Genomic DNA, 20320 nt, shown 5'->3' on the forward strand with positions numbered 1-20320 from the left:
GGGAGTTTCATGAATGAGCAGGGATGGAACCTGCAGTCCGTGACGTCATTTTGTAGACAATGATCCCTAATATCAGTGATATGACGAAGTCAGTATAGTCAATATATGGTGATTAGGGTGGGAGAAAAATTACTCTTACATACAAATAGGTAACAATACATGTATGAATGATAAGATGTCAATCAACCATTTATAAACCCTGTAAAATTAGAGGATTGTTAAAATTTTAGTTACCGCGTCCTCGGGAGACCAAAAAAAGAAAGAAAAAAAAAGAAAGAAATCCCGTAGAGTATGGATAATTCTGATGTAGTATGGAGCCACAGGCACTCGAAGTTTTAGATATACATGTACATGTATATGATAAAAATTTCTCTGCCTGTCGACAAAAGTTTGTTTACAGGAAGACATTTTTTTAATGATACATAAAAAACGTGGAGTGTCTGTGTATGGAGCTGGCGTCACCCGTAGTATATTTACGGAGGAATAACACACATTCACACTAGATGACTGATATGTATAGATAGTGGGTTCGAGTCCAGCAGGGGTTTCAATTTTTTTAAAGATTACTTTCTACTAACACTGCAATCTCCCCCCCCCCCTTTTTTTTTAACTAAATAAGACAAATTCTAAAGTTTCCAATTTCAGAATATTATTGTATATGTCTATGTATATCCTCAACATCAGATTTCTCTGGGGGTGTCATTCCTCCTTAATGACTCCGCCACACAACATGGGTCAAAGAGAAGTCGGTGAACCCAACCTTCTGGCGAATGTCTTTCAATTTTATTTTACTTTTTACAAAAAAGGAACAACGAAAATGGTGTGCGTAATGTTGTCAAAAAGACTTTCGCAGTAATTAAGTGGAATTTCTACATCATCATCGGTCACTATTAGTCCACACAAATCTTCACATTCAGTCAGCAGAAGACATATCGACAGTCACACAGTGTATCAAGTCAGTTGATGAGTGGAAAAAAAAGGTCAGCTGATGAGTGAAAAAAAGGTCAGTCTGATTAAAACCAGCCCCCCTTCTCCTATCGTCGACGATAGGAGAAGGGGGGCTGGTTATAGGAGAAGGGGGGCTGGTTTTAATCAGACTGAAAAAAGGTCAGCTGATGAGTGGGAAAAAAAGGTCAGCTGAAGAGCGGAGACAATGTTTCGTTGGGAAAGACAAGAACTGATATATTTTCCAATATCTTGTCATATTGGATTTCAGATTACGTGTATCTCTGAGAAACGTTTTTCTGGAAAACAAAATGACATTTGTGCATGTAATATTCCCTGTTCCACAAAATGCCAATGGCTGGTTATTCTGTAATTAGTGACTGTGAAATCGGACCCCAAGGTAGTAGCTAATATATATTTACCTTTAAATCGATTGGTCTCTTTGTATTGTTAATGATTGTGTATGATGAGAACTATATTCTAGGCTTCTAAGGTAAAGTAATTCTTTGACATTATTAACTAGAACTGAATCAACAAGGCAAAATTTAGGATCTGCAAATACGTCAATTCCAAAGATTGCGAAACAGACTTTCAATTATTTATGAAAAATAACGGAAAATAAAATTTGTTGTTTATTAACAAACAAAACATTTAAACTGCTAGATGCGACTCTAGCACGAAAGCCTGTGGTGTTTTGAGAACCTGGGCCCAGAATATACTTGGCATATACCAACCCCACCCTACGGCTAAAATATACTTGTCATGTAACCCCCTGAAAACAGAAAGTACAGAATACCTGTTCATGCACTGTCCTCGAATTAAACAAAATAGTGGGAGTTCTTTTTGAAGAATCAATGTATAAATACAGCACTCACCCGTTTCCTTCAGTCTGGACAGCAGTTTGGAGAACAGACCCCTGTGGGACTTTCCGTCGGGGTGTGTCACCAAAATGTCAACATCCCCACAGGTTGCTTTCCCGCGCCGATACGATCCACAACATTGTACAATCACCCCGGTAACGAGAGACTCCGCGGCCATCCTCACCTAAAAACACACACTGTACAATCACCCCGGTAACGAGAGACTCCGCGGCCATCCTCACCTAAAAACACACACTGTACAATCACCCCGGTAACGAGAGACTCCGCGGCCATCCTCACCTAAAAACACACACTGTACAATCACCCCGGTAACGAGAGACTCCGCGGCCATCCTCACCTAAAAACACACACTGTACAATCACCCCGGTAACGAGAGACTCCGCGGCCATCCTCACCTAAAAACACACACTGTACAATCACCCCGGTAACGAGAGACTCCGCGGCCATCCTCACCTAAAAACACACACTGTACAATCACCCCGGTAACGAGAGACTCCGCGGCCATCCTCACCTAAAAACACACACTGTACAATCACCCCGGTAACGAGAGACTCCCCCCCCCCCCCCCCTCACCTAAAAACACACATTGTACAATCACTAAGGTAAAGACTCTGTCTACCACTTGTTGTGTGGTATTAATGGTCACTCTGTATCTACCACTTATGTGGTATTAATGGTAACTCTCTATCTATCACTTGTTGTGTGGTATTAATGGTAACTCTCTATCTACCATTTGTTGTGTGGTATTAATGGTAACTTTCTATCTACCACTTGTTGTGTGGTATTAATGGTAACTCTCTATCTATCACGTGTTGTGTGCTGTTAATGGTAACTCTCTATCTACCACTTGTTGTGTAGTATTAATGGTAACTCTCTATCTACCATTTGTTGTGTGGTATTAATGGTAGCTCTCTATCTACCACTTGTTGTGTGGTATTAATGGTAACTCTCTATCTACCACTTGTTGTGTGGTATTAATGGTAACTCTCTATCTACCAATTGTTGTGTGGTATTAATGGTAACTCTCTATCTACCACTTGTTGTGTAGTATTAATGGTAACTCTCTATCTACCACTTGTTGTGTGGTATTAATGGTAACTCTCTATCTACCACTTGTTGTGTGGTATTAATGGTAGCTCTCTATCTACCACTTGTTGTGTGGTATTAATGGTAACTCTCTATCTATCACGTGTTGTGTGCTGTTAATGGTAACTCTCTATCTACCACTTGTTGTGTGGTATTAATGGTAACTCTCTTTCTATCACGTGTTGTGTGATATTAATGGTAACTCTCTATCTACCACTTGTTGTGTAGTATTAATGGTAACTCTTTATCTACCACTTGTTGTGTGGTATTAATGGTAACTCTCTATCTACCACTTGTTGTGTGGTATTAATGGTAACTCTCTATCTACCACTTGTTGTGTGGTATTAATGGTGACTTTCTATCTATTACTTATTGTGTGGTATTAATGGTGATACCTACCACTTGCTCTATGGCAGCTGCCTCAGATCTCGGCATTCTGTCCAGAATGTCATCATAATGATTTAATCCAATCTTCTGTTGGTGTGTTAGCTTAGCTTTTGTCCGCAGGTCATCAAGTGTTTTGAACCCCTGAAATCAGTGAATCATCAGCCTTATAAATATCTGGTCATCAAATGTTTTAAACCCCTGAAATCAGCGAATCATCAGCCTTATAAATATCACGTCATCAAGTGTTCTGAACCCCTGAAATCAGTGAATCATCAGCCTTATAAATATCTGGTCATCAAGTGTTTTAAACCCCTGAAATCAGTGAATCATCAGCCTTATAAATATCTGGTCATCAAGTGTTTTTCAAGTGTTTTAAACCCCTGAAATCAGTGAATCATCAGCCTTATAAATATCACGTCATCAAGTGTTTTAAACCCCTGAAATCAGTGAATCATCAGCCTTATAAATATCACGTCATCAAGTGTTTTTCAAGTGTTTTAAACCCCTGAAATCAGTGAATCATCAGCCTTATAAATATCACATCATCAAGTGTTTTAAACCCCTGAAATCAGTGAATCATCAGCCTTATAAATATCACGTCATCAAGTGTTTTTCAAGTGTTTTAAACCCCTGAAATCAGTGAATCATCAGCCTTATAAATATCACATCATCAAGTGTTTTAAACCCCTGAAATCAGTGAATCATCAGCCTTATAAATATCACGTCATCAAGTGTTTTTCAAGTGTTTTAAACCCCTGAAATCAGTGAATCATCAGCCTTATAAATATCACGTCATCAAGTGTTTTAAACCCCTGAAATCAGTGAATCATCAGCCTTATAAATATCACGTCATCAAGTGTTTTTCAAGTGTTTTAAACCCCTGAAATCAGTGAATCATCAGCCTTATAAATATCACGTCATCAAGTGTTTTAAACCCCTGAAATCAGTGAATCATCAGCCTTATAAATATCACGTTATTAGTGTTCTGAACCCCTGAAATCAGTGAATCATCAGCCTTATAAATATCACGTTATTAGTGTTCTGAACCCCTGAAATCAGTGAATCATCAGCCTTATAAATATCACGTTATTAGTGTTCTGAACACCTGAAATCAGTGAATCATCAGCCTTATAAGTATCACGTTATTAGTGTTCTGAACCCCTGAAATCAGTGAATCATCAGCCTTATAAGTATCACGTTATTAGTGTTCTGAACCCCTGAAATCAGTGAATCATCAGCCTTATAAGTATCACGTTTCTAGTGTTCTGAACCCCTGAAATCAGTGAATCATCAGCCCTATAAGTCATCAAGTCTCTAAGCACTTCTGTACATGTATTTTATATTTGGTGTGTACAGTATCTAGCAGAAATTAAGGAGGAATAACACACCAGAGAAATCTTATGTAGATGGAAAGCAGAGAATATGTACAATAACAATTTGAAATTGAAAACTTTTCAATTTACCTTATTTAGTTTAACAAGAGGCCCAAGGGGTCTAAAACGCTCACTTGATGAACATGGTACAATTTGTAAATTAAACCAGGTTTGTATACAATATATTAGATGATAACAATACTTTGTAATATTAATGTTATACCACTAAAATAATGTTATACCACTAACATTTTGGTGCCTATTGTAAATGCTTGGCCAAAGGTTATGACTGGCACTCTTAGTAGACCTCTTTCAAATAAGAAATTAATGATTTGAATTTTTTTTTATAATTTTATCATTGAAATTTTGGCGCCATTTGTAAATTCTTGGTTAAAGAATGTGATCGACACCCTCAATTCACCCCTTTTCTCATTTAAATGGTCATTATACCAATTAAAAGTTTTGAAAAAAAAATGAAATAAAAACATTACATCATTGACACTTGTGTGCCATACATAAATTCATGGCCAAAGTTCATAATTGGCACCCTCATTTGTCCTCTACTGTATACACTCACCTATAAGTTGGATTTTTGGGAGTTAAAAATTGGTCCAAAACTCTACATCCGACTTATAGGTGAGTTCTATAAAGATTAGCATTTCTCTGGACAGCTTAATATATAGTATTTTTCAAACAACTTTGTACTCCAACAATTACCGTGATTAACATTGACTGGACATATTATATTATTCATGTATTCTAGGATTATATACATAAAGTACAAGTATTTACATATTTTAATGATTTTATATTATTGAAATTGATTTGTTGAGAAAATGAATAAATATCAGCGCATTTCACAAAAATATTATTTGAATCGGAGTTGAAAACGTTAGAACATTGATTTGAAATTGTCAACCGATTCTTGAAAAAAAATTATACCGACTTATAAGCGGGTCAATGGCAAATCCCTTTAAAATAGCCAACAAAATATACAACCGACTTACATGCGAACCGACCTATAGGCGAGTATATACGATAATCCCTTATTCAAATGGTGATTTTGATTTTTTTTTTAAATTGAAAGATGTGATAACCTCCTTACATCCTAAACAACTTATAAATGAAGCAAACAATTCTTAAAAGTTAAGTTTTTTATGGAAAAAAAACCACATTGAACTTCAACTTTAAAAATTTAACTTTTATATAATGACATACCACACTGAAAGGTATCTTTCCACCACAAAAAAAGCGTTTTCGGAATTAAACTGTCAAGATCAATAGGTCGTGAAAAGTAGGTCAAAATGTTTTTTGTTGCATAATACCTTATAGGTTGTTATCAAAGGGATGTATATACAAATTTTTATAAAAATTGATCTATTAATGATCAAATCTGTGAACATTTTACAATTTCAAATTTTACCCAACTTTGACCCTACCTCAGTGCCACACCCTTTGTCCAGGGGTAATGCCTTGAACAATTAAAATCTACATCATATAAATATCCTATTCTGCAAGTTTGGTTAAATTCTAACCAATGGTTCTAGAGAAGATTTTTTAGTAACTACTACTTTTTACTACATTTTATCTAATTCTCTCCCCTTATTTAGCAATGACCTTCATGAAATTGCACTTCTGATAGCCACTGGCCTACAGATACCCTGCAAGTCTGAAAGAAATTGACCTAAGTGTCTTTGAGATATGGCCCACATTCTAAAAAATTTACACATAGCACACACCAATCCTGGGTCATACTTTTAGCTCAAGTGAGTTAAAAATGCAGTTTTAGTAGAAAGTAATCTGGCAAAAAAATTAAAATCCCTGCTGGACTTCAACCCCCGGATCAGCAGTTGACACGTAAGCCTATTGAGCTATCCAGCTTGGCAATTGGACTTTTTTAAAGAAAGAAATATACAAGTTAAGCTTGTATTTGATCTAACATTTTTTTTGCAGTCATACAAATGTTAACCCATAACAATAATTAAACATTTTGTGATGTACTTGATTTAGCGGGTCTTTTTCTACAAAAGCCCTAAATAGAATACTTCCATCAACTGTTCAAAATTAGAGATTTAGACTTCAAAATCAAAATTTGATTTTTTATTTCTTAGAATATTTCTTGATCGATGTTTCTTGATAAAAAAAGTGCAGTAAAGGAACCCTGGCACTTGTCCAAAATAATGACTCTTCTTTACGAAATCACGTAATCCTACATAAACTATCACCTGTTGAAACCACTGTCTTGCTGTGTGTGCCCCGGCCCCCCAAACATTTGTAAATAATTCAATCACTTTGATGTCCTCGTCAGCATTGAATTCATTCAGTTTGCGGAGTTCTCCACTCTCCGCTATTTCCCAGATTTTGTCCGCTAATCTAGCACCTACACCGGGCAGAGCTTTGGCTTCCTACAATACAAAGCAAGAGAATTCAGAATTCAAAGAAAGTTTAAAGCCTAGCTTTCAACTAGTTTATAAGGGAGGGAGGGGAGGTCTGTAATCTTTCTTACTATTAAAAACTGAATTATCACAAAGAATATCCCACACACTCAGAAGCAAAAGTATTTGTACAGTTATAAGGTTTTCCTGTTCACATAGTCATGTTAACTTGCCTCTTTATTCAAACCTTATTGATTGTTGATTTTTTAAATACTGATCAAAACAAGAGGCCCACAGGCCTTATCGGTCACCTGGACTGGGTTGCTCAAAACCTTGGTTAAGCTTAACCAGTGGTTAAATCCCTTGTCCACCAGTTAACTTTTAGCCAATGGTTAAATTCTGTTGCTCAAAAGTAAACCAATGGTTAAATTGCTTAATAACCAATGGTTAAATATTGACCAAAGTTAACCAATCTGCAGAGGTGGGTTAAGTCATTTAACCAGTGGTTAAACATGACTGCTTGCTTGCTTTTTATGTAAACATGGGCAAATAACACAAGAAATGGGGAGTTTGGAGACATTTTAATCATGATTTCACTGAAATAGAGTAAAAAGAAAGTTGAAAATTTTCTAAAGAATCAGTCAGGTACATCACAGATCTCGTAGAGCCCCAGCTGTGCCGTCTCACCATGTTTTCATTGTATTAAGATATTGTTTGGTTTCCTACAACATTAAGAAAAGCTATAATTATCATGTAATTCAATGTATCTCTTTAACAAATATGAATGAAATTTAAAGATTTAACAAATTCATAAACAGGATACATAGGTGAAGTCACTGGGGTAGGGGAGGGAAGGGGGCACGGGGGAATAAATTGAGCCCCTTTATCCCTAAGTTTACTACCGCAGTGCACCAATTCCTAACCATGCCTTTATGTTTGTAACCCCTCCCCCCCCCCCCATATGCTAAAGTTAGCTGTAAATTTATATATACCCATTTCATTCATAAACTATTCAAATCATATTATTTGTTTATTTTCAAAAACCAAATACAACTTTAAAAACTACACAATCTTTAATAAATTGATAATTAAATTAATATAAGCTAAATGGAGTTATTAATCATGTACACACACATTTTGTATTGTACGTAAATATTTATTTATTTTATCTATTCCATTTATTTATCTTTAATATTTAAAAAAATGTAAATATTGACAAGTCATTCGGATTTTATTTATTAACTGAAAGCAAACAAGTAGTCTTAGTAGATTAAAAACAGGTTATACACTAGTCTTGTGATCATTTAATTCGGTGTAAAAAAAACAAAACAACCAACAACACAATGTTGACAGGTGGAGTTGAGAATTTCAAGTCGTTGTCTAAGTTAAAGTAAACTTTAAAGAAATATAAAAAAGAATGTAATAATTATCAATCCTGTCACAATCCTTTGGGATAATTTTTACTTCTGTGAAATTAAAAAAAGAAACAACCAAAAAAAAAACCTTAAAAAAAATAACAACAAAAACAAACAACAACAACACCCCCCGAAAAAAAAACAACCCAACTACTCGTTATAAAATAACACAGATATTAGATAAATACACGTGCATGTAGTTATTTCTTTAAATGATGATCAAACAGGTAGGGGTACAGTACAATAGTATTTCTAATTTATAATATTTATATGGATAAAATTATCTATGGGGTCAAAAGTGGTGGGGGCCATAGTTTCTCTGAAGAATATTTATTGCATCTCTGTTATGTCAAGTTAAAATGATTATATGGGATTGAAGTTTGAAAACATCGAATTCAGTCTATTCACATTTATGCAAATTATTTTTCTGCTGTTGAGATGGAATCACCGCCATGGTGGCCTAGAGGTTAGAGCGTTCGCCCCGCATGCGGAAGGCCGGGGTTCGAATTCGGGCCACGAGAGACATAAGTCGTTAAAACAGGTAGTGCCAATTCCATCGCCAAAAATCAGGTGTGAATGTCATGGGTCCTCGGAGATGACCTCAAAAACAGATGTCCCGTGTCACAGTATGTGTCACACTCTAAAGAACCCTCACTGCTCAATGGCTGTAAGCACCGAGTATAGGTCTAAATTTGAAGCTCTTCATCGGTCTTGATGATGTCTCCATATTCATATCTATATCTCATACTCATGAGTGAAAAATTCTCGAGAGAGACGTTAAACAAGATACAACCAATCATTGTCAATCAATCGAGATTGAATCAATTGTATGAGGACCCTATACAGGAGCGAATTCATAGACTACAGTGACCTTCACATTGTGAGTAGGTCTAAGAATAGTTTTTATCTATATTCCAACATTATCATTTAATTATGCCTTATTTATGTAATGCCTTCACTGAAAAATTATATCGTTGGATTAAAAGTTACAACTTCGTGTTAGGTGTACCAGAGGGAAAAAATTAGAAGCCAGTTTGCAGACGAACTACTCAACTTGTGAATTTCCTTTGATTAAGACGTATTTCAATTCTCAGTATTTGTATTAGGAAAAGTGCAGTTTAAGTTTATTTAGTTTAAATAATACAATAAAGTAGGCCTACCGTAAATATTGAGGCCTCCATTCTCAACTCCTCTTGAAATTCCGATGAATTAAAGTCACTGATTCCCGTTGGATCTAAATAATTTTCTGTGAGACAGGGTCGAGTGACAAAGGAGGTGGACCCCCTATATTCAGTGAGTTTCCTGCATGCAGTTTCTTCTCCTTTTGCTTTCAAACATTAAGGAGGTATGCTACACCAGAGATATTTGATGTGGATGAAAAGTGGAGGATATGTACAACAATATTTTGAAGTTGAAAATTTTCAAATTTACCTTATTTTGTCAAAAAATAGTTTTAGTAGAAGGTAATCTGAAAAAAATTAAAAAACCCTGCTGGACTCGAACCTGCGACCTACAGTTCAGCAGTCGGTATTCCAACCTAATGAGCTACTCGGCTAGGTATTTAAATGGAAAAGGAAAAGGAAAATATTGCTGATATCGAATTTTTCATCCATGTTTTTAAAGGAAGTCAGCCATTATGACGATGTAGAGTACTACCTTAAGTCTTCCTGTACATCTCTTTCACATTCTCAACTCTTTAACCCCCCCCCCCTTTCTTTTCCTTTTCGAGTTAACAGCATCGGTTGACTTCAGAATATAACTTATATTCTAAGAATAGTGTCTCATTAGGTGAAAAGTTTTCTGTCCGCTTCATTAACATTTGCAGCAGCCATTATTGTTTACATGTCCAGACGACCATTGTTGAATTATGGGATACTAACCACTGGTTAAATGTACTTAACTGTTGGTTAGTATGTCCTAGGGCTAAACTCACTTTGAGCAACAGAATTTTGACCAGTGGTTATTTACCCAGTGGATAGTAAATCTAACCAGTGGTTAGCTTAACCACTGGTTAAATTTAACCAAGGTTTTGAGCAACCCAGTCCAAAGTACTAGTGAAAAAGTTACAGTACTCCCAAAGGCTATGAAATCTAGAAAAAATTTCCTGTTCTGAACATCTAAGCTAAATTCTATTGTTCAGCAACAGTATAAAACAAGATGTGTTTTTAAAACTTCACTGCCCTCAAAAGTGCATACACTGATGAAAGGCTTTATATAATATAATAGGTGTATTAACATTAAAACATTAAAAGATATGACTAATTTAGACCCATCCTAGAGTCGAAACCCTGGGTTGTGAAATTCACCATTTTTGTACATCCTTTTCTGCTATTCCTAAGTATGCATTAAGATTTTATACAGTATCAGCAAACTTACACATAAATACTGTTAAGTTTGGCCCCACGCTGGGGTCAGAACCCCTACTCTGGAGATCATCAAATTTACAATTTTGGTAAAAGACTACCTGCTCTTTCTAAATATCCATTTAGTTTTAATTTAGTATCAATAGCACTAAAGAAGATGCTATTAAGTGTTTTACACATAAACACTATATAACAAGTTTGGCCCTGGGGTCAGAACCTCTACCCCAAGGATCATGAAATTTACAATTTTGGTAGAGGCCTTCCTGCTCTACATCACTATGCATTTAGTTTTTCTTACACGTATGCGGTTCTTGAGAAGATTGTTTGAAAATCAATATATGCACCCAGGGGTGCAAAAGTCGAGTTGCATGGGATACATCATAAAGTCAGGAATGATGTGGCATATTCATAATTGTGAGGAACTAATTTCAGTTTTAAACTTTTCAAGATACTGTCCAGAAACCATATTTTTCAATCTATTTTTGGTCACTGTGACCTTGACCTTTGACCTTTTCCCCCAAAATCAATAGGGGCCTTGCTTTGCTGGTACATTACAATATCTTTAAGTATCATTTGATTCATTTGATTCGGATTTAAATTTTCTGAGTTATCCGAAAACCAAATTTTTCTGAAATTTTCATTCTATTTTCAGTCACTGTGACCTTGACCTTTGACAATTTTTCTCCAAAATCAATAGGGGTCTTCCTTACCTGGTACCCAACAATATATCAAAGTTTCATTTGATTAGATTGTAAAGTTTTCGAGTTATCATCCGCCCAACCGCCCGCCCGCCCGCATCACCAAACCAATAGCCGAGTTCAACTTCGTTGCAACTCGGCTAAAAATTGGTCAATTTTGGGCAGTTTTTGCCCCGCCCCTAAGGCCCCAGGGGTGATGGAGTCCTGAAATTTACAATTTATGTCCCCCTTGTACCAAAGATGCTTCATAACAAATTTGAAAAGAACTGGGCTGGTAGTTATCAGGAAGTTAAAAATGATCAATTGTTAATGGACAACGACGGACGACAACCAATTGCAATAAATCACCTGAGCTTACTCAGGTGACCTAAAAAGAAACACATTGTAGCAATGTTTTGCTGAATCTTTTCAAATAATTTTTCATGCATTTTTGAGGTCTAGAGTGAATTGCCTGATTACCAATTGTTACATCCAATGCTATTGTTTACAGGATAGATATGCTATTGAGGTCTAGAGTGAATTGCCTGATTACCAATTGTTACATCCAATGCTATTGTTTACAGGATAGATATGCTATTGAGGTCTAGAGTGAATTGCCTGATTACCAATTGTTACATCCAATGCTATTGTTTACAGGATAGATATGCTATAGAGGTTGGACAATAAAATTGTCTTTTCATAAAATCCTAAAATTGGTCTCTATAACACTTGAATGTTGTACGTTCCTAATGCACGTAATTAATTCACCAGTAGTCTATTAAATACACAGGTTCTCGATAATTGGTCCGGGGTCCGTGTTTTGCCCAACTATCTATATTGTATTGCTTATGGGATTTACGAGATTGATCACTGTTCGTTATCTTCACCTTTCGTTGCCTTTTGCATTTTGAGAAATGCCGCATCTGAATAAAGCTCAACGCAACAACACAAGTAGATGACCGGAAGCAGGTGTGTCACAATTTACAGTTGCAAGAGATTTTATCTGCGTGCTTGAGTGATTTCTTAGTGTTTGAGATGCTCTGCATTGAGTGATTTTCTGAATGTTTGGGTGACTTTATAAAGGATTGGGTAGTTTCTGGGATTTTGGGTAACTTTCCCAATGTTTGAGTGATTTAATGAAGTTTGGCTGACTTGGTATATATAATTACCTCCCAGAACGTGATTAGTTTGGGGTACTTTCTGATGTTTGAATTATTTCTTAAAAATTGGCCGACTTGGTATACATAATTACCTCCCAGAACGTGATTGGTTTGGGGTACTTTCTGATGTTTGAATTATTTCTTAAAAATTGGCCGACTTGGTATATATAATTACCTCCCAGAACGTGATTAGTTTGGGGTACTTTCTGATGTTTGAATTATTTCTTAAAAATTGGCCGACTTGGTATACATAATTACCTCCCAGAACGTGATTGGTTTGGGGTACTTTCTGATGTTTGAATTATTTCTTAAAAATTGGCCGACTTGGTATATATAATTACCTCCCAGAACGTGATTAGTTTGGGGTACTTTCTGATGTTTGAATTATTTCTTAAAAATTGGCCGACTTGGTATATATAATTACCTCCCAGAACGTGATTGGTTTGGGGTACTTTCTGATGTTTGAATTATTTATTAAAAATTGGCCGACTTGGTATATATAATTACCTCCCAGCTCGTAATTGGTTTGGGGTACTTTCTCAGTGCCTGGATGGCTTTCTTGTAGCCAAACGCTCTCCACTGATCACTAGTTGATTCATATTTCTTCACCATTGCCTGAAATATGTCAACAAGCTTATTTACCCTGGAAAACATGAGTCAACAAATCTAAGGTTTCCACTCCATAATGATAGGACAAAATGCATTGTCTGGTACCGCTTTGAGGAATTTCATCACAAAGTAATTTATGGAGAATGAAACAGATAAATGTATATCAGAATCCTAAGCATGTCTGCTGAAAGCTACTTCATTGTATAAGTGAATCAATGTATTGGAAAGGGAGAATTTCCATCTTAGACAATAAATAATACAGTTAATGATAATAACAATAAGTTATTGACTGATTATTGGGAAATATGGCCATCCTAGGTTGTTGAACTGAAAAAAGGGGCCAAAATTGCAAGGTGATCTTCCGAACACTGACTGAGGACAGACAAATTTACCGAACAATGACTGAGGACAGACACATTTACCACTATTCAGTCAATAATCTTTTTATTACATACTATGGAATCATTTTAATTCCTGGGGGTCAATGTTCGTGGGTAAGCAAAATTCTGCTGGTTCATGGGGGCGTAATTTCGTGGGTAAGCGATATGATGTCACTAGGAGAGATAACTCTACTGGGTTTTAAAAATGTTCGAGGACACATAAATTCATGGGTAAGAGTGACCCACTAAATCCACGAACATCTATCCCCCACGAACAATGATGATTCCACAGTATTATCTAAATTTATACACTTTTAATTTACATTTATTGTAGACAAAGTGTGTACATCCATTATTAATTTGTAAACAGATGTGACATCACAAACACTTAATAAGTAATGTAAACAGATGTGACATCACAAACATTTAATAAGTAATGTAAACAGATGTGACATCACAAACACTTAATAAGTAATGTAAACAGATGTGACATCACAAACATTTAATAAGTAATGTAAACAGATGTGATGTCACAAACATTAAGTAATGTAAACAGTTGTGACATCACAAACATTTAATAAGTAATGTAAACAGATGTGACATCACAAACACTTAATAAGTAATGTAAACAGATGTGACATCACAAACATTTAATAAGTAATGTAAACAGATGTGACATCACAAACATTTAATAAGTAATGTAAACAGATGTGACATCACAAACATTAAGTAATGTTAACAGATGTGACATCACAAACATTAAGTAAAGTTAACAGATCTGATGTCACAAACATTAAGTAATATAAACAGATGTGATGTCATAAACATAAGTAATACAGCAGATGTGACATCACAAACACTTAATAAGTAATGTAAACAGATGTGACATCACAAACATTTAATAAGTAATGTAAACAGATGTGATGTCACAAACATTAAGTAATGTAAACAGATGTGACATCACAAACATTAAGTTATGTAAACAGTTGTGACATCACAAACATTTAATAAGTAATGTAAACAGATGTGACATCACAAACACTTAATAAGTAATGTAAACAGATGTGACATCACAAACACTTAATAAGTAATGTAAACAGATGTGACATCACAAACACTTAATAAGTAATGTAAACAGATGTGACATCACAAACATTAAGTTGTGTAAACAGTTGTGACATCACAAACATTTAATAAGTAATGTAAACAGATGTAACATCACAAACACTTAATAAGTAATGTAAACAGATGTGACATCACAAACATTAAGTTATGTAAACAGTTGTGACATCACAAACATTTAATAAGTAATGTAAACAGATGTGACATCACAAACACTTAATAAGTAATGTAAACAGATGTGACATCACAAACACTTAATAAGTAATGTAAACAGATGTGACATCACAAACATTAAGTTATGTAAACAGTTGTGACATCACAAACATTTAATAAGTAATGTAAACAGATGTGACATCACAAACACTTAATAAGTAATGTAAACAGATGTGACATCACAAACACTTAATAAGTAATGTAAACAGATGTGACATCACAAACATTTAATAAGTAATGTAAACAGATATGATGTTACAAACATTAAGTAATATAAACAGATGTGATGTCACAAACATTAAGTAATGTAAACAGATGTGACATCACAAACATTAAGTAATGTTAACAGATGTGACATCACAAACATAATACAGCAGATGTGACATCACAAATACTAAGTAATGTAAACAGATGAGACATCACAAACATTAAGTAATGTAAATAGATGTGATGTCACAAACATTAAGTAATATAAACAGATGTGATGTCACAAACATTAAGTAATATAAACAGATGTGACATCACAAACATAATACAGCAGATGTGACATCACAAATACTAAGTTATGTAAACAGATGAGACATCACAAACATTAAGTAATATAAACAGATGTGACAAATATTAAGTAATATTATAAATATTGCATGTAGTTGAGGGTTGACAATGGTTTCTCAAGGAGTGAAAATTTTCAATGTTACCCTCAACTACATGCAATATTTGTTTTATTATACTGAATGTTATATAAACAGCAAAGCAGAAAAACCTTACGTCTGTTGACATATCATCAATCACTGGCATGCGATATTTCGTAAATCGATGCAAGTATTCGCGGTTATTACAAACGCTCAAACAATGCCATCTAACAATCTACAGTGAACCGTACGTGCATAAATATGACGCACATGATAATTCTTTATAATATCATCCATTGTCAAGTACTGTTACCCGTTGCTAGATATTATCACCCTGGGGCGCGTGCTTTCTGTTCTCAGCGGGTAACATTATGTTTTTTTTAATGCTTCTCGACCAATCAGATTCGAGTATTTTACATGAATGTATAATAAAAACAAATGTGACATCACAAATACTAAGTTATGTAAACAGATGTGACATCACAAACATTAAGTAATGTAAACAGATATGACATCACAAACATTAAGTAATGTAAACAGATGTGACATCACAAACATTAAGTAATGTAAACAGATGTGACATCACAAACATTAAGTAATTTTAACAGATGTGATGTCACAAACATTAAGTAATATAAACAGATGTGACATCACAAACATAAGTAATACAGCAGATGTGACACAATAAAGATTCCCCTGCTTAAAGGCTGTAAGCGCCGAGCATATGCCTAAATTTTGCAGCCCTTCACCAGCAGTGGTGATGTCTCTATACGAGTGAAAAATTCTCAACAGGGACGTTAAACAATATATATCCATCCTAGCATGTCAGACACCAAACGGGGAAATTTATAAAAATTTTGGCTGCTAATTTCAGTAATTTGGTGGTTCTTTTCTTCTATTTTTATTTTGTTACTTTTTTCTCCTATATGAAATCTCCTATAAGATTTTTGGACGTTGTAAATATATTTTGTAAATATTTTTTTCACCACCTAAAATCCTTGTATATCTCACTGTCAATGTAGTTAGAGCATTTATGTTGTGTAAATATTCCTATTATATCCTTCTGGAGGACATAAAGACTGAGTACATGAATTTAACTATCTTATACACTCGAGGCAGTGTATAACAAAATACCAATCTTTTCAATCTGCCCTCACAGAATGCCACTGCATTCCTTAAAATGTAAACATGGTCAAAGAGAAATAACTCTCTCTGTGCACAGGATACTGATGTGCTCATTAAGATTTCCATATACACAGGACACTTACTTCGAGCTTACTGGTGATGTGCTCATTAAGGTTTTCTGATACACAGGATACTTACTTCGAGTTTACTAGTGATGCGCTTATTAAGATTTCATGATTACAAGGGATACTTACCTCGAGTTTACCAGTGATGTGCTCATTTAGATTTCCTGATACACAGGACACTTACTTCGAGCTTTCTGGTGATGTGCTCATTAAGATTTCCTGATACACAGGACACTTACTTCGAGTTTACTGTTGATGTGCTCATTAAGGTTTTCTGATACACAAGATACTCACTTCGAGTTTACTGGTGATGTGCTCATTAAGGTTCCCCGATACATTCTTTGATGACTGAGTACATATCCATTGTCCTTTCTGCAAAAAACATCGACATCAGTACAGAGATTTCTTACTCCGGACCATCCATAAGATTTCAGATAACGATTCAAACTGACTGTCAGATATCTAGGACAAATACATGTACACATATATTTTCAAGGACTGTGATCAATTACATCTTTAACATGACATTATCTGTCAAACTCATTGTTTATGACATCATCATCAATACCATTAAATTAGGATTCAAATAATGATGCAGTTTCCTACTGCTCTGGAACTCGACTATAAAATACCTCTACATTTTCGTTTCTATTACAAAAGATCCTCAGTCAATGAGAATTTTAATTATATTACTAAAATTAAGTAGCCAATTAGCCATAGAATTGTTCTTTTCATGATTTTTTGACCTGATGTCAAATTTACCAGTATGAAGAGCACTATCTCTGCCACTTGTATAGTAACTTTTAAAAGAAAAGAAATTTCATTGACATTTATTATTGTCTGCCAGGGTTAGTTTCTGAGTGCTGGTTTACATGAACAATTAGATTTATTGCTCTACCAGAAGCTGCAGGTAAATACAAGTATGTATTAATATGTTGAGCACTATACACCCCTATACATCACCCATGGTGTTTCAGCACATTGATCTGGCAATGATGACAACTGACAGGCTGTATAAATATTTTGAAATCCCAGGTCTTACAGCAATCAGCTTTTCTGGTGATGTGGATGATGTAGAACTGGTACTGGGCCCCTGTACTGTGTCCTCCCCATCACTGGGTGCATAATCACTCTCTGGATCCACCCCTTCCTCTTCCTCCACCTTCGGTTTCTTGTAACTGTGCCACATCCTCGCCGGTTTCTGCTCCTGGTTTTTCTCTGAAGTATTATCCTTTTCTTCCTCATTTCCCGAATCATTTATATCAAGTTCTTTCTTTCTCTTTCTTGTGAAAAGTGATAAATCTAATTCATGTGTGGCGATGTCGACACATTGTTTTTGTTTAATGCATGCACTTAACCACGAAGACTTAACAATGTTTACATCTGAGGGAGGTTGATCTATTCTAAGTAGTCTACACATTCTCTCAGCTTCCATTTTATCTTCAACGACTATGTAACCTGGCAAATCCTCCATGTTGGACACAAGTACACCGCCATATCTCTCAGTCTGTTTACGGAAAATATCACAGCGAGCCTTTTCTATTCCTGCATTCAGCAGAAATATCTTCACATTCTTGAAGAACTTTTGCGAATCGTCAACCTTATGGCAGATGGTTTCGGGTACTTTCCGTGATTTCCTCGACATTTTTTTTAAACAGGATGTAAATATGCGCTCATTAAATCTCGACACCTTACGCGCGCTTTAGATTCCCGGATTTCAGAGTTATCATTTTATTTTATTTATTTTCAAAGTTGAACGTTATAAACGAGATCCTTGAAAATCGCCTTGGATGACATTTATGCGTCGGGATCTTTTTCTTTCGTAAAAAAAATTAATCTTTACAAAACAGCCCTATAAAATGCTTCATGGTGTTTTGTTACATAATTCTGATATAAAACTTTTTAATGGTACACTTAAACCTAGTCAGCTATCAATCTCTCAACACCTCTGTCAACGTCTAAATGTCAAGATTCTTGGCAAAACTTACCTATATCTATAGCATCATGGATAATAATTTTATAAGTTTAAGTTTTATGCTTTAAATCTTTAAGTAGGTTCACAAAAACAACGAATTCCATGATTATACTAGTATTATTGAATGAATGAATATTTATATAAACCTTCTAATTCGCTCAGGTGTCTCATATTTACCATCTTCTGATTTTAAAAAATTCAGAGAAGTGTTTGATTTGCCCAGATATTATCATTACAGTTCGATATGCTAAGTTAGTTTTTGTACGTTTTGATATAACTTTTTAGACGTTGACAGAGGTATTAGTTGAGCGTAGCGGGAACGATAACTCTGGGTAGAGATTAGTGGAGCGTAGCGGGAACGATAACTCTGGGTAGAGATTGGTCAGCTATAGGCCTCTGAAATTTGGGAATACGTCAATTTCCTTTCAAGAAGTCAAAATTTTAGAAAATTCCAATTGAAAACTGCATTTTGCAACTTGCTTCTTGGATGTAAATACAAAACCCTCAAACTTTGTCTCTTTATCTCAACTTAAACAGGTTCCCTTTGCGTCATGACATTACTAAATACTGACATAGATTGCACAACCTTTTGGGATATACATGTACTGGTTTTTTTTGTTTTTTTGGGGTTTTTTTAAATGTTTTTTTTTGAGGGGGGGTTCCTACCTAAGAACCTATGCTTCCAATCAAAATCAAAACCCTTATATAAATTGAAAATTCCATCCAGATATGGGTGTATTAATTTTTTACCATTTACAGTAACATGAATTAGAAAATTGAATTGCAATCAACGGCCATAAATTCAAAAGCTCTTACAAATTTTTTTTATTTAGTTTAAACAATATTTATTCAATGCATGTATGACAATATGCAATTACAAAATACGAGTATCAACAGAGATTGGAAAGTAAGCCATGCAATGACCAGGGGCGGATCCAGGAAATGGCACTGATGACTTCTGTAATTCCGCTCTCAAAGATCTGATACACGTGAGAGACTGATGTGAATAGAAATCATGGTAAATGATAACATGTAAATATATATTATTACTAATACAGTTGTTTTATGCATGAGACAAGATAGATATAAAGCGGACAATATGAAATATACATGTACACCTATTTCTATTCTATGTAAAACATCAAATAGACTTAAATTCTGAAGGCAAATTTTATTTATTTACTTTACCCTTAAAACTAGCTGCAATAATGTAGCCCTCTCCGATTTTTTTTTGGGGGGGGGGGGTCTATCCCGAAAACGTAAAATAAAAAAATCGGATAGGGCTACCTTATTGCAGCTACCTTAAAACCAGTTCTGGTATAGAATTAAAACATAATTAGTATTTCATGATAACAGAGCTAATAATGTCAAACTGTGCATATCATCACATGGACTTAGAGCAGAGCAAGGCCGGTACCCAGGATATCCCAAGACATGTTTGAAAATGCCTCAGGTGCTTGCGTGGGCCGGGGAACTT

The 20320-nt window shown here is 35.1% G+C and overlaps 1 protein-coding gene across 4 annotated transcripts in view; it reads right to left on the reverse strand.

The window, feature by feature from the left end:
* LOC125657587 (DNA polymerase lambda-like) overlaps window positions 1-18557 on the reverse strand; it is a 49580-nt gene extending 31023 nt beyond the window's left edge. For 3 of the 4 annotated variants that reach the window (XM_048888259.2, XM_048888263.2, XM_048888262.2), the window contains exons 1-6: window positions 17911-18557; window positions 17163-17240; window positions 13170-13277; window positions 6898-7077; window positions 3312-3440; window positions 1821-1989 (exon numbers count right to left, since the gene is read on the reverse strand). In XM_048888259.2, coding sequence (XP_048744216.2) covers window positions 1821-1989; window positions 3312-3440; window positions 6898-7077; window positions 13170-13277; window positions 17163-17240; window positions 17911-18513 — 1267 coding nt within the window. In that variant the 5' untranslated portion in view covers window positions 18514-18557. The remainder of the gene's footprint in view (window positions 1-1820; window positions 1990-3311; window positions 3441-6897; window positions 7078-13169; window positions 13278-17162; window positions 17241-17910) is intronic. The other variant, XM_048888261.2, reaches the window with a different exon arrangement.
* Window positions 18558-20320: the final 1763 nt, after the last annotated feature.

The sequence above is a fragment of the Ostrea edulis genome, chromosome 9, assembly GCF_947568905.1.
Source record: "Ostrea edulis chromosome 9, xbOstEdul1.1, whole genome shotgun sequence".
In the NCBI taxonomy this organism is placed as follows: Eukaryota; Metazoa; Mollusca; class Bivalvia; order Ostreida; family Ostreidae; genus Ostrea; species Ostrea edulis.